The 14,330-nt window shown below is 43.4% G+C and overlaps 1 protein-coding gene across 2 annotated transcripts in view; it reads right to left on the bottom strand.

The window, feature by feature from the left end:
• EGFLAM (EGF like, fibronectin type III and laminin G domains) overlaps positions 1-14,330 on the bottom strand; it is a 699,898-nt gene that overhangs the window by 337,396 nt on the left and 348,172 nt on the right. For both annotated transcript variants that reach the window (XM_085631113.1, XM_085631115.1), the window contains exon 7: positions 12,150-12,316. In XM_085631113.1, the coding sequence (XP_085487239.1) occupies positions 12,150-12,316 (167 nt within the window). The remainder of the gene's footprint in view (positions 1-12,149; positions 12,317-14,330) is intronic.

Here is a 14,330-nt window from a genome sequence, read left to right as displayed (position 1 = left end):
TTGGGGTCAGTTTAAAGGCATGATCACCAGAGTCTACAATCTCCTGATTCGCCACCTCAACTCCCACCCACAATTGGCTAGCCTCGGGATGGCCAGGAGGTTCGCCTGCAGGTGGAATATGATGAGGTGGATTGGGCAAAACTCTTGGGAGGTCCTAGAATGGGGAGTCTGGGCGGTACTGATGAACCTCAGCCTTTTTAAGAACATTCTCGGCTGGCACTGGACCCAGCACCACTTCAGGTTGCAAGTTTGCTCCCTCAATCTGCCTGCTGGCAATGCGATTGCACACCCTGTGATATTGTTCATATCTTACTAGATTGTCCCGCCATTTGTCCCTGCTGGACAGCGGTGGGGTCTACACTCTGGTAATCTATGCATTTGCCCTCGCCACTTCAGGACCCCTAATTCTCCTTCATGATTTATTGGACCTTTCCAAGCAGACCCGCTGTGCCCGCCGCCTGCTCGTCACTGTCCTTACAGCAGCCAAGATCTGTATTCTGCGACTTTGGCTTTCTCTGCAACTGCTGTCGAATGAGGAATGGCTCACGGTTATGTATAAGCCTTTATCTGATGAAAAGTTAATTTATAATTAAGTGGACAAAGCAGATATTTTCCTTCTCACATGGTCCTCCTCTCTGCAGGATGCCACCCAGTGTGATGTGACTTTTGATTCTTTCTTATCATCATCATTGCATCCCCCCCACATTACTATACTCGGACTTCGCCTGACCAGCCCACCTCCCCACCATCTCTTCCCTGCTTTGTAGTTCTGCCTTCTCTCCCTTCTTTTCTTTCTGCCCTCCCTTCTCTTTTCTTTCCTCTTCCTATAGGTTATTTTCTCACCCTCTCCTTCTTTTTCTCTGTTTCTTTATATATTTGTTTTGTTTGTTATTGGTGCAGTATTGCAATTAAGATTTGTATCTCAAATTGGGTCCATGCTAGACTTGCCTGTCGCTGTATTTGCTGTTATTTTTCAGTACTTTATAATCCTAAAAAAAATATATGCTACACAAAAAAATATAAATACGGTGAACTGCTGTTTAAAAGAGCATAGCTATCAACTTTGAAGTAGTAGCCATGGCCATTGGACGGTTGGTTCTGGTAGTTTTGCTACCACAAGACAAGTGTCTGTCTGTTTGCCTGCCTGCTTGCCTACCTTCCTATTCACCCACCAAAACAGCAAGGTGTCTGTTGATGCTACAAAATAAGAGAAACTTTGATAAGATTGCAAACTCTTTAAATATTGTGGTTGAGCAACCAGTTTTTCAAGGGTTTGCTAAACCTAACCAGAAAATGTGCTGGTGATGGCGGCTACTATTCTAGAGCACTTGCCTGTGCACCCTAACAGGGTTGCTTCCCCTTTTAGTGGACTGGAGGATGGTAAAAACGTTAGCTGATGCAGAACATCGACTGTGGTCAGAGGAGTACATAGCAAACTTCAGTTCCAAATTGCTGCCATGAACAGAGTAATAAACTTTAAAGCCCACTGATCTTTTGACAGAAAGAGAGGGAAGGATTTGAAACCTGCTTCAGATAGACTTGAAATTACAAAGAATAACAATCATTGGCAATGCCATTAGATCTGGCTTTAAAGGAATGTTGTATGGTAGTGAAGCATTACAAGTAGATAGCATGTTTTTGTGTTGAAGCAAAGAACTGTAGAATAATATTAGTGTAAGTTAAAAGGTCAAGTGACAGTCACACTGTCAAGCCAGAACTAAACATCTATGTAGGTTAATGACTGCACTTCTGCCATCTGTGCTGCTGCCAGAGAAAAACAACATAAATTATCTAATTATCTAAGACACTTTATTAGCATTAAAATGTCATGTGTGTGTCCCAGAAAAGTTCAAATTCAAGCAGCTGGACAAATAAAGATTCAATTCTGTATGGAGGGCAAGCACGCTTTTTGGGGAAGTGCACAGCTTCTACCTAATAAAACAAGCATTTGCAATGCAATAGGTCTTGCATCAGTTAAAGTTAGAGCTTTTGAAGTTGCAAATAATAATGCAACACCAATAGCTGTAATGTTTAGTAATGCAAGACCTAACTATGCCACTATGGCACAAAATGCACACACAGATGACAGAACAATAGGAGTACGTAGTTGGTAAACAAAAGATAGGTGATTACGAACTAGGCCATAGAGACAACACATAAAAAAACAAGGGCCCTCTGTCTCCTGGGAATTTTACTAGAGAAGAGAAGAAGGTGCTGCAGTTACAGAGGTAAGGTGAGGGGGCTCAGGGGCAGTTGAGAGATGTGTGGGGCAGCTGGCAGGGTATGTTGAGGGGGCCGGAAGTACTGAAGGTACGTCACGTAGACAGGGGGGCAACGCGCCCACCCTTTTAAAAGTACTAACAATTTCACTAAGATTATGAAACAGGAGAATATACGGTAGAGGCTCAAATATCAATTAATATTTGGATGAAGTCAATTGATATTCTAGTAAATCCAATTAGCACTGCGGCATGCTATAACCCCCGAATTGTTTGCATCTTGGGGAGTTGTGGTGCACCGGTTCTGACGGCCAGATCGGTTTTGAAGAATTATACCTGCCTAATGAAACAAGAATTTAAATATTTATGGTATGTGCTGCTGCCGCACTGTGTGAGGTGAGGGGGGAGGAGTGGGGTGGCTTGGGGGAGCTGTGGGTCTTGGGAGGAGTGAGGGGCAGCTGTGCAGGGAGAAGGGGTGGGAGGGATGGGGGCAGCCACTTGGGTATGCTGAGGGGCCAGCGGGGGTGGGAGCGCACGGGGGGGCACAGCGCGGGTTACGGTGCTATCAAGTGGATGGGGGGCTCCTCGGGAGGTGGTGGAGTTTGCAGTTGGCTCCGTGGATGGAGGACGGGACAGGGCGGAGGAACGAGTTGTGTGGCCCTCCCGTGGGCGAGGAAAGGCGGTGAGCTAGGGATGATTGTTGGTTTGTTCACCTTGGTGCCGCACCATCAGAGGTGGCTGGCTGGTGCTGGTCTCCCCGAATGCAGGGGTCACGGGCGCGTGGCTGGCAGTGGGAGCAAAGACGCGGTTGGTTTGTGCGTGTGGCAAGGAGAAGTCATCGGTCACGTGTGGTTGGTGGGAGCAGTTCGCCATCAAGAGGACCTTTGCCTTCATGGGGACCTGTGCGTTCAGGGGGATCCTTGGCTCAGGGCTGCCGATTTTGGAGCATGGGGTTTGATATCGGCGTTGCTCGACATCCTGTGATCTTGGGCTGATTGACTTTGGAGCGAGGTATGGGGTTGGATCTCGGCGTGTTCAACATTCTGTGATCATGGGCAGATTGCCGGTCTCCCAGTGTACTTGCAATGAGGAGTTTGACCTGGGGGTGACGCGGGCGCGTGAGTGGGGGACGGCGAACGGGGAGGGCCATGGGGACCCTCGTTCCGGAAAGAGGAGTTATTTGGTAGTGGTGCTCATCCAGGGCTAGTGCTACGGTGCAACGATTGTGGAGGCCCCCCCACTCTCCCAGGATTGTGTGCATGTTTGGCGAGTCATGTTTAGCATAGCTGAATGATGGGAGTTGTGTGGCAGGGGAGGCTCATTTTATGTGGCAGATAAAAGCTTTGGGGCATGAACACAGATGCAGTGCAGACCTTGGAGGGGGGGAGGTTTGGGTTTGGATCAACATGGTTTAATCCTGGGCAGACTGGTGGAATTTGTAGAGGTGCCACAAGGAAGAATATTGGGGCCTGGTGTGACACAATAGGTGCTCAAGGAAGCGCATTGTTGCCGGAGTCGGGTGGTGGGGGAGATGCGCGCGAGGTGTTCATAGTTGGCCATGTACGTTACGGGGCATCGCGGGCTTGTGAGTATGTGGGCGCAAAATGGATGACATTTGAATATATCCCCTGCCCTGAAGCTGTAAGCTCGGACAGCCCCCTTGACCTGATGTCGGTGGTTGCTGCTTCAGTGGCATGGTGGTCCTGATGTGCTCCATGATGGGGCTCCGCTGCTGCCGCGCCCAGGTTGTTGAGGTGATTGCCGTGAGCGTTCACATCTGCTGTGTGGGCAAAAGCTGAGATCGACAGAGAGGAGACGAGAGACGTCGTGAGCGTGCACATCGGCTGTCCGCACGCGATCTCAGCTTGCGCCCAAAGAGACGCCGTGAGCGTGCACATCGGCTGTCCCCCTTCGGAAGCAAAACCCACAACAATAGATCTCACCAAGGTGGCAGCGCACGCGTTGCATTGCTAGGCGAGACATAAACATGTACTCCTGGGTTCCAACATGTGGACGGGGACAAAGTCCTTCTCCTGTTGATAATCACATAATTGTCTGGCAATGGCTGCGCTGTCAAGCCAGACCATACAAATGAACCTTGCAGTTGTATTTGTCTATTGAAGTTTTCATAGATTGTTCTCAGTAGACTCAGCGATGCATTAAGTTAGTAAAAACATTAATCATGATGATTTTGTGAACCAGTTACAGAAAAGGAAACATTAATCAAAGAGAACATAGGTGAAAGAAACAGCTAGTGACTACCGCAGAAACATGGGCACCCAGGGTAAGGTTTGTATCAATTGTTAACACCTCTCACAGCCTAACACATGGCTTTGATGGCTTCTTTTCTTAACAATACCACGCATACCGTAATCAATGTTTTTCTTTTCAGGAAACCATTCATTAACTTTATTCCCTAAACTGTTTTTTTGCTCTGAATTTTGTGTATATCATGTTATTCTTGTTTAATCGATTCATATTTTGAAAGAGCAGGTGCCTAATTTCGTCACTCTTGTAGTACTCACATAGCTTCTCCTGGGCAGTGTGATTAGGCTCTTGATAGTACTTAAAAGAAACTAAATAACCTCGTTGGAGATAAGACAGTCTGGTCTAGAATGCCCTGGCTGATTACCAAGGCAATATGAATATACCGACGCCTCAATTGGAAAGTTTTAAACAAGATGGACAGTATGTTTTGTTGTTTTTTGGAGAATATTTATTGAAGGGTGCTCTGAGATGTTTTGGGATGTTCTGTGGCTGGAGCTCAGGAAAGGTGCAGACCCTTCAAACAGACCTACAAGTGACTCACTAGTTTATAGCTGCTGTAAAGAGTTTTTCAACCTGGGGCAAGGTGACATTTATCCACTCACCTTCCTTGACAATGGGGCAGATGTTCTGTTTGTAGGTGCTTTCTGACATCCTAGGCTAGGGAATAGGCTAGTAGTGGCCTAGTGTTTCCTACTGAAAAGCAACCCTTTAGAAGTCATAGGAAAGAATTGTTGCTTCCTTCAGCTTTGACACTGTCTAACCTTTATGAGATGAAGTAGGTGTCAGAGGTGGTTCCAAACCATTGTAAGGGGTGGAGATAAGTCAGATAAATATGGGAGAATATGGGATAAGTTGTAGAAGTGATTTTGCTACTACAGATCCTGTAAATGTGGCGACAGTGTACATAAGCCATTTTGTAGGTCGGAAAAGTGTTTCTCACTCCCAAAATGGCTTTTGTGCCCTTTTATGGCTCACAAATTGGAGGGGAGCTTAAAGGAACAGTCCTATCCTATTTGTAAGTCTCAATTCCACGTATAAATGGTTTGTAACCTCATTAGTGGTTACAACCCACTCAAAGGTGGCCGACATGTGGAGCAGTTTCCGCTTTGTGAATGTTGGCTGGTGGCCTTAGGGGAAGTAGTCCCTGTGTCTGCCGCCCCGCGATGGCTGCAGGTAAAAGTGGGGGTGGGAGGGTGTCGTCGCACCCAAAACTCATGCCGTCCAGGGTGGATTGCCCACACCCCCAACACCCACTTGCTACGCCACTGTTTTAAGGTAACTATCAAGCAAATCCAATCAACAACTGACTCACTGTCGCACAGCACATAAAAGCACCAGGAATAATTGTGATTTTGCTGCAATCCACACTTTCGAACATTATTCACAAATCTCCTTCTACTTCCCAGCTATAAGGCATCGAGAAAAAATTGCAACATCATTGTAAACTGCTAGTTAGAAACATTGTAGTTGTTTTTTTGGGATTCCTTAAAGTGATACGTACATTCTTAGGGCCACCCTAGAGAGCTTTGGTTCAGCAACAGTCAAGGAGAGTAGACAGAGGATCCGGTGCAATACTTTTTAATCAGATTAGTCAATTAGTTTGTCTGAGCTTAATCTATGTGAATCATGCATTGATTGAAACGTCTTGGTGGTAGCGATCTAGTCACCTGGCAACTGCCATTTGTAGACAGGAGGTGATTGCTGGCATCAGCCACTTTAAGGGCAGGATGTGTGCTGTTTGCGATGGCTAATTATCACCAGTGATGTGAAAGTGGTGTTAATGCACTTACGATTTCAAGAAATTAGCCCTCCTGCATGCAGCCAATGATCTGGGAGAGAAAGTACCTCTTCCATGGTTCAGAGGAGTGTGGTATAAGCATATGCCAGGGGCAGAAATAGGAAAGGCTTTAGCAGAATAAGGGCTCCAGTCTAAAGTCTGCTGCTGTTCCTACCTCGACCACATGTACACCTCACACACTTCCACATATAAGTACAATGGTTATAAACCCCCTAAACCAAAATGGAATCAATAGGCTCGCAGAAAAGAGAAAGGTGAACCAGCCAGTCTACCTTTAATTAGCAGCGCCAGGAAGTTCTACAACTCTGTACCGGATACTGACAGTATTTTCCAACTTATCATGCTCTTTTTGCTGGTCAACTCATCCAACAGGTGTTTTGCAGAAGATCCGAAAGACAGGTTTTGGCCGTACCAATGTACTCTTTCATCTCAGTGACAGAGGCTTTACAAGTGCAGTGCTTTGTGATTTACTGATTGATGGTAGAGTGTGTGCGCAACAAATTCCAGATAACATTTAGAATAATATTTGACTATAAAATGTATGGAACACAGCTACCAGCAATTATTCTTTTTGCATTTGTCACCCCGAGTGGGACGGGTATGCCCAGATGTGGGTCCCGTGCTCTCCATGCCACTGGAGTCAAGCTATCCTGGCTGATGAGGGGTGAAACCCTGAAACCAGTCCTAGGATGTTGGTTTCCAGTCCAGGGAGGACCTGGCCTGGCAGTTCGGCTGGACTGTTCCCATTGGGTGCAGGGTCAAGACTGATTTGCATATGGCTGGGTTCAAACCGGAATGGCATGGGGAGCAAACAAACGAGGGATTTAGGCCCAGATCTCTGTACTGGGGTGAATGCATGACATTGTTCTGCATTCTGCCCATCAATTGTTCTTTTTACACAGCTACTGAAAGCACAGTGCTGGAGCGATAAGAACTGTCATAGCCACCCACCAACAACACTGGCTGTTAGACTGTGTATATTTTTCGGCTTCAATAAAGTTTCTTTGAGGCCCTCACCATGGATCCCACTGTCCAAAGGCCCACAATAGCTATGCCTGGTCTGACCTTCTCCCATTCCTCAAGATAATGATGCATTATATGAATTACACAATTTTATTTTCTGATTGACTCCATATGGCCTAATCACACGTGCACATCCACTTAACAGTAGTGCTTTTCAGAGCTAGGGCTGGTGAGACAACAGTTTAATTTTCTAAGGTTTTTTTCTTTCCGATAATTTCCCTTTTTATTTTACAATCATGTGTGTTTAAACTATGCCCTCACGTTATAGTAATTCAACGTCAAAAGTATCTTTGCACCAATAATAATCATTGTTCTTGCGATGTGCATTAAGCCTATAAAATAATTTCTATACCAGATCTAAGTATGCCTGGGTAGTAGCAAATATACTCTATTATAATGATATGCAATGGTTATTTTTTTATTTAAAATGTAAACATTTTATTGCAAGCATCTGTCAGCCACATTTAGTCCTCATATTTTTCTTTTTGTGGATTATGCTCGCTGTAAAAATAACCATAACAACCATCTTCCAAGGTCAGACCTAATGGCTTTGCCAATGCTTTATTTGTAACATGCTTTTGTGTAAAGTACTGTAGGAGTATTAGAAGTAACAGATAAAGAAGGTTGCTAATCCTGACATTCTGCAAGACAGAGATTGGAGAGAATATTGATTTTCTAATTGAACTCTAGTTATGGAAAATGACAAACAAGAAATGGATGAAACAGTGATTGAATGGAAAGTGCAGACTGGCATTCCCAAATACATTTGCACTAGTGTTGAATTTGCATATTGCGGCAAGAACTACTAAAATAAATAATGATAGTTTCTCAGTAGACAATGTGGCAATAGTGGGAATAGCAAAACAAAGGTCACCAAGGTACATAGGGATCTCACAATTGTTAAGTACATTTATTTTGAAATGTGTTTTGCAGAATATGGTTTATAACCTCCTCCAGACTCCTACTTGCACAAATCCCATACATCAGGAAAACCAGATCTGGTGGCTGGGCCTTTGCCTACATTGCTCCTGAATCATGGAACGACCTTTCACTACACATAAGAGCCTCTTCCTCACTTCTTGAATTACACAAGAACCGGAAAACCTGGGTTTTTGAGTAGTCCCACTAAGCCCTGGGTGTGCCTAGACTCACACCTCCTCAGTGCTAGGATATTCTCCTGGGTGAGAGTGCACTCCACAAATCTGCATAACATAGGCCAGGACTGCAGGAGCTGATATATTTTTCTGCTCATAGTGGAGCCGTTCATGTTGCTGGTCATTAAAGAAGAAGCATCTCTAACCCAAGTGTTGAAGGACTTACAGACACTTGACAAGAGCAATGGGTATTCTCAAAATCCTCAGTGTTGTCTGCCATGAATGAAGGATACCAATGGGTATTTCAAGGATTTACAGATTTAGCAGCATAGTCCTTCATTCAGCTATAAGTCAGCAACAAGAAATGCATTGCGCGCAACTTTCCATAGAACCAACCGATCCCAGCTACCATATTGACATGAAGTTGGAAGAGAATGATTCATTTAAATGAGAATGTCTAATGGCAACAACATTTGAAAGGTAGCGCCAAAGGTGAGTAGACACGGGGTGGGAAGAAGATGAGTAGGCAGTGTCAGTACTTGGCTGACCATCCTGAATCGGATATGGATTAAATATAAGAAGACTCATTGCTAAGTAGGTAGTTGGCCTGGCATTCTGTTCTTCTAGAGCAGGGGATGAGTGGAAGGAGGTGCCCCAGAATTATGGTGCCAGAGGGAGGAATGAAGGGGGAAAGTATGAAGGATAATGCACATATTGATCTTGAGTGATGAGGAGAGGTGGAAAGTTACCAGCGATTATCAGCAGAGGAAGGCAATCATCAGACAGTTAATCGTGTTTAGAAGTTAGTTGTAATTTCAAACAAGGGATGAAGCTCAACCTTGATACTTGTGGAACATATTCAGACTTGTGATGCTATGGTAATGTACAAATAATATACTGCAGCGTAAATACAACCGAGATTTAATATTTACAAAGCAGCATATGGGCTTAGTAGACTTGAGAGAGAGAACATAGGGAGAAGCAAAGATTGTGCTTAGAATTGACACTTGTTTGATATTCCTACATTTCCGGAATCATGTCATAGGTGATCCGGAAGGGAGTTCCATAGGACAGAAGCTTCGACAGAGAAGCTACAGCCTCCCATACATTTCTTTCTGTATCTAAGAATTACTAAATTGTTCGAGTTTGATGATCATGGGAGTCGGATATGAGTATATTTGCAAAGTCTCCTAGCCACAAAGCATGGCATCATGCTGTTTAAACCCTTGAAGCTGATGCAGCACAGCTTAAACTAACTCCTTTGTCTGATGGGAAATTAGTAAAGTTGCATCGAAACAAATGTTACATGAGAATTGCACAGAATTTAAAAATCAAGCACACTGTCTCATTTTGAACAACTTGAAGTCAGTGAATGGTGTTGTTAGGGAGACCTAAGTAAAAAGCATTAGAATAATTAAGTCTTAATCATTTTTAATGCACCCACATAATCTTTAACAGATATAAGCAATTAGATGTCACAGGTCTAATCTGAGATTTCTTTGAAAAGCAACCATCAATAATGACTCCCAGACTTTTAGATGCGTGTTTTGGTACTGGAAGAACTCTCATATCCATAGGCCAGAAGAGATTATGCCATTTGTCAACTCTATTGTTAAGAATTAATATTTATATCTTGAAACGCAGAATGTTTGGGCAATCAGACAGAGCAGCCAATGACCCATCCAAATGGAGTAGCAATTGTGAGCCATCTGCATAATTATATAATCTGCAGCCTCTGGCAATTAGCTCTCATGTTAGGGGTCAGATATGGATGTTAAACAGGTGGGGTGACAAGAAACATCCTTGGGGCACACCATAGTTATCGGCTGTGAATGGTTTCAACTGTACTACTTTGACTCTGTTTTCTAAAAGTGTCATCCAATTTAGCACTATATCTTGGAACCCGGTGGCCTCCATGTATGGTCCACTGTATCAAAACAGGACAGATCCAACATCAGTAACTGAGGTCAACCCTGCTTCCCAATTTAACCTCGAGTCATCCACCACCAACCAGATAACAGATTTGGTGCTATGGCCGAGACGGGAGCAGGTCTGCCATGGTTCCAGCTGGTATGATATCTCCAGATGATTACAAATTTCACATGGAAAATGAGCTTCAATAATCTTTGCTGGATAATGAATCAATGATAATGGATGGTGGTTCTTTATGATGGAAGGATTCACACCCTGTTTTTTCAGCAAAGGCATAATCACAGCACTGAGCTAAGGATTGAATCAGACGATTCATTAGGGGAATTTCACTAGTCATAAAGAGATCTCCCATACCTGCAGGAGGTACGCGTCCAGTGGTGAGCCAGATTTGTTTTTTACCATTCATTTCTGTGGGCAAATTTTATCTAATGGAATAAAAGAGGAGAGTTGATGGGATTCATATCCACCTCTGAGTGTGCTGCACCACTATCCCTTCTAGTGATGCTTTCCTTAATTATTTTTATCTTGTTATTTAAGCGATTGCAAAGTCCTTGAGATGGATTGATGTAACTGGTCAGCCTCTTAGGGGAGGAGAGTTCATTCACTATCTTGAAAACTTTTTCTTGTTTGTTAGAAGACTGAAGAATGTTAATTTCCGTCTCCCACTACCACACCAGTGATCACATATAATAGAACATGAGAGCCAGTGGCGGAAGCAGGGACGTGGCAATGTTAAGGAAGACAACTGAGAAACAGAACTCACCACTGCTTCCTCACTTCTGGAGTCAAGGAAAGCTGCAGACTGTTGTGGATATCTTAGTAATATCTCTGTATAGCCAACTATCTAGGCTTTGACAGGGCACTGGTAAACCCTTAAAGCTCAAGAGGTCCCACTATACGTTCTCTTGTGGAAGATGAATATCCCTTGGACTTGATTGTTGAAAATGTATACACTATGTGCAGGAATACTCATATACATATGAAATGTCTTTTAGTTTCAGTCCTGTTCTGTCACAGCAACCTTTAGCATGTAACCCAAATTTTTAGAGTTATAAACAGAGTGAAAAATAACTCAAAGTTTGTTTACAAATCACACACGACTTCAGGATACTTTTCTGGCAAACAAAATATCCATCATCCATTCCTTAGGGAACTAGAGGCCTTGACGTTTGAAAACCGTAATCTGTGTAGTGTTATCCGGCTGCAGCAACAGTGTAGCACAATGTGTAAAGTTATCCTTGCAAATCCAAGATGGCCTCCGACCCTCTCTAGATATGCAGAATCTGTGCCCTACTGGGAAATGTTGCTCACTGTCAATATTCTACTGCACGATCGATGCACACACGGACACAGGTTGAATCTTGTCAGAGCTCACACACCTTAATGACCGCATATCTTTTATTTGCAGGAACGGTTTTAAGGGACTGCTTCCTCGCGCAAGACCTTGACAGGACAATAAGTGTCGCTTCTAGCCTTGCATCTTGGAGTTTCTTAATAAATTCAGGAAGTAGAAACTATCTAGTGCATAAGGCGTTCATCTTCTGTGTTTGAACTTCATTGATTTAATTACATGTCTAAATACGTATCACATTATTCCCCTCCTAGCACTGCTTTCCTTGTAAAGTCTAGCGAAAATAAACCATGTGCATCTTCGTTCAAAACATCTTTCTTCAGGAAGAAATATACCATATTTATTTTTCTTATAAAGCAAATGTGTAAATGTTTTAACATAACATAAGACATAAAATAGAATGGTAAATAATTAGATTGGATGTGAGTATCTTTTCTGAATGTAACATATATAAATCTACTTACTGAAGGTCTTCACAACCTCACTCGGTTCGCTGATCTGACTGGCTCCAAATGAATTCACTGCTTTAACGGCAAACTGGTATTGTGTGTCCTGATTAAGTCCCTTAAGGACCATGGAATCCATCTGGATTTGTTCTTTAATGACTGTCCAGTTACTGTCAAGTTCTGGTCTACATTGGAACAAAACAAAGTATCAAATAAAGCAAACACAACACACTCCAGTTGACTTTCACTTATTAGAACTATCAACGCAACAAGTGTACATTTCCGACCTACTAAAATTAAATCACTTCATTTACGCTTTCATAAAAATTCGATAAACTATTTCATTGTAGCACGTCTGCTAGCTTTAAGGTGCAATTTAGTTTAATTTATTTCATCTGGAACTCCACTGCTTGCTGTTGGGAAGGTGATATCAAGGATATCACCAAAGGAATTAGCACATATTCTATAATCTCCACCCACTGGTTTATGGCTACCCTATGTGATTTATAAATTAATAATTCATTATTTATTCCTCCGCTATCCAAATTAGCTTCACAGTATCCATTTAAAAAAATGGCAGTGAGTAGTCTGTATTAAAAGACATGCCAAGGTTTCATCTCCCTCCTTAGATCAAAGGTAACCCCTATTGCGAATCACAATTTCCTGCACACGGATTATTAATTCCAAAATAGATGTGGTTCATTTTGGGTTAGGAAAATATGCAGGAATAGCATTTTTGTTAGCTAGCAGTTGGTCCATTGACAAATCTTGTTCTAAATTAAAAAAAAAAGTGTATAAGGTATAAAGACCATTCTCCGATCTGTGTCTGACACAAACTTGAAATCGTGGTATAAATTTAAATTCTGACACATGCGAACATGGAATAAAGTTCCTGAACCATAACTCTCAGCCACCAGATGCAATTCATCCCAAATCACTTAGATATAAACCACCCTCTACTCAAAGCAAACATTATTAGGAAGATTCTTGCACTCACAAGTCGCTTTTAGTGGGGTAGGAAGGAAAAATCACAGTGTCTAGAGGATTCCACTATGCTCTATGCTCCATTGAATGCACTACAATCCGCCTTTTGCTTTCCACCGCTGCCTCGCTAAACACCGGCCAGACAGGGCACTTCGGGTATCATACCATACAACTGCTGTCAGTTTAGGTTTCTATTCGTTATGTTATGTTACAGAAATTTATAGAGCGCACGTATACCCGGGGGTGTCTTGGCGCTAAACATAACCGAGATGCAATACTACTTTGCCCCTAATGCTGGAAAAGCCAAGTTTTCAATTGTTTCCTAAAAATCGTCAGGGAGCTAGCATTTCTGAGGTAGAAGGGAAGAGTGTTCCACAATTTAGACGCTCCATAAAAGAAGCTGCGTCCACCCCAGTGGGCTTTGAAAATTCTGGGAACAGCAAGTAATCGAGCTCCAGTGGATCGCAGCTGTCTGGTGGGACAATACCAAGAAAAATGATCCTGCAAGAATGATGGACCGATACCATGCAAAGCCTTAAAGACAATACACAGGGCTTTAAAATCAATACGCTGAGGTATTGGAAGCCAGTGAAGATAACGGATTTCATTGGAAACAGAGTGATGTCTAGGAATATCCAGTATGAGGCGAGCTGCAGAATTCTGGATCATCTGTAGTTTGTGCAGATGTTGCTTCTGGGCGTTCAGGAAAAGACCGTTGCAGTAGTCAAGCCTAGATGAGATAAGGCAGGAGACTACTGTTCTCTTGGTATGATTGGGGATGTAAGGAAAGATTTTCCTGATTTTTTTGATAAGAAAGTGTGATGCCGATACTACCGCATTTGTGTGTTGATGGAAAGTGAGTTTGGTGTCCATAAGCATGCCCAGGTTCTTTGCCTTAGCCACCGGGTTGGGCGGGGAGCCCAACTCGGCGGGCCACCACAGCTCATTCCAAGGGGGCTGAATGCTGCCGAAAATTAGGACTTCTGTTTTGCTGGAATTAAGTCTCAGGCAATGTGCTGTCATCCACTTATTAATTGCGCTCATGCAACTCCGAAACTGCGGAGCCGGAGACTGTTGGGATTTGGAAGCAGCCACCACAATCTGAGTGTCGTCGGCATAGGTGGTCAGGCTGAAACCAAAGTCCCGAATAAGGGGTGCTAGCTCAGAGACATATATGTTGAATAGTGTGGGGCTTAGAGAGCTCCCTTGTGGGAC

This window comes from Triturus cristatus, chromosome 2_1 (genome assembly GCF_964204655.1).
Source record: "Triturus cristatus chromosome 2_1, aTriCri1.1, whole genome shotgun sequence".
In the NCBI taxonomy this organism is placed as follows: Eukaryota; Metazoa; Chordata; class Amphibia; order Caudata; family Salamandridae; genus Triturus; species Triturus cristatus.
The sequence above is the reverse complement of the archived record's forward strand: the minus strand, read 5'-3'. Positions and strand labels throughout refer to the sequence as shown.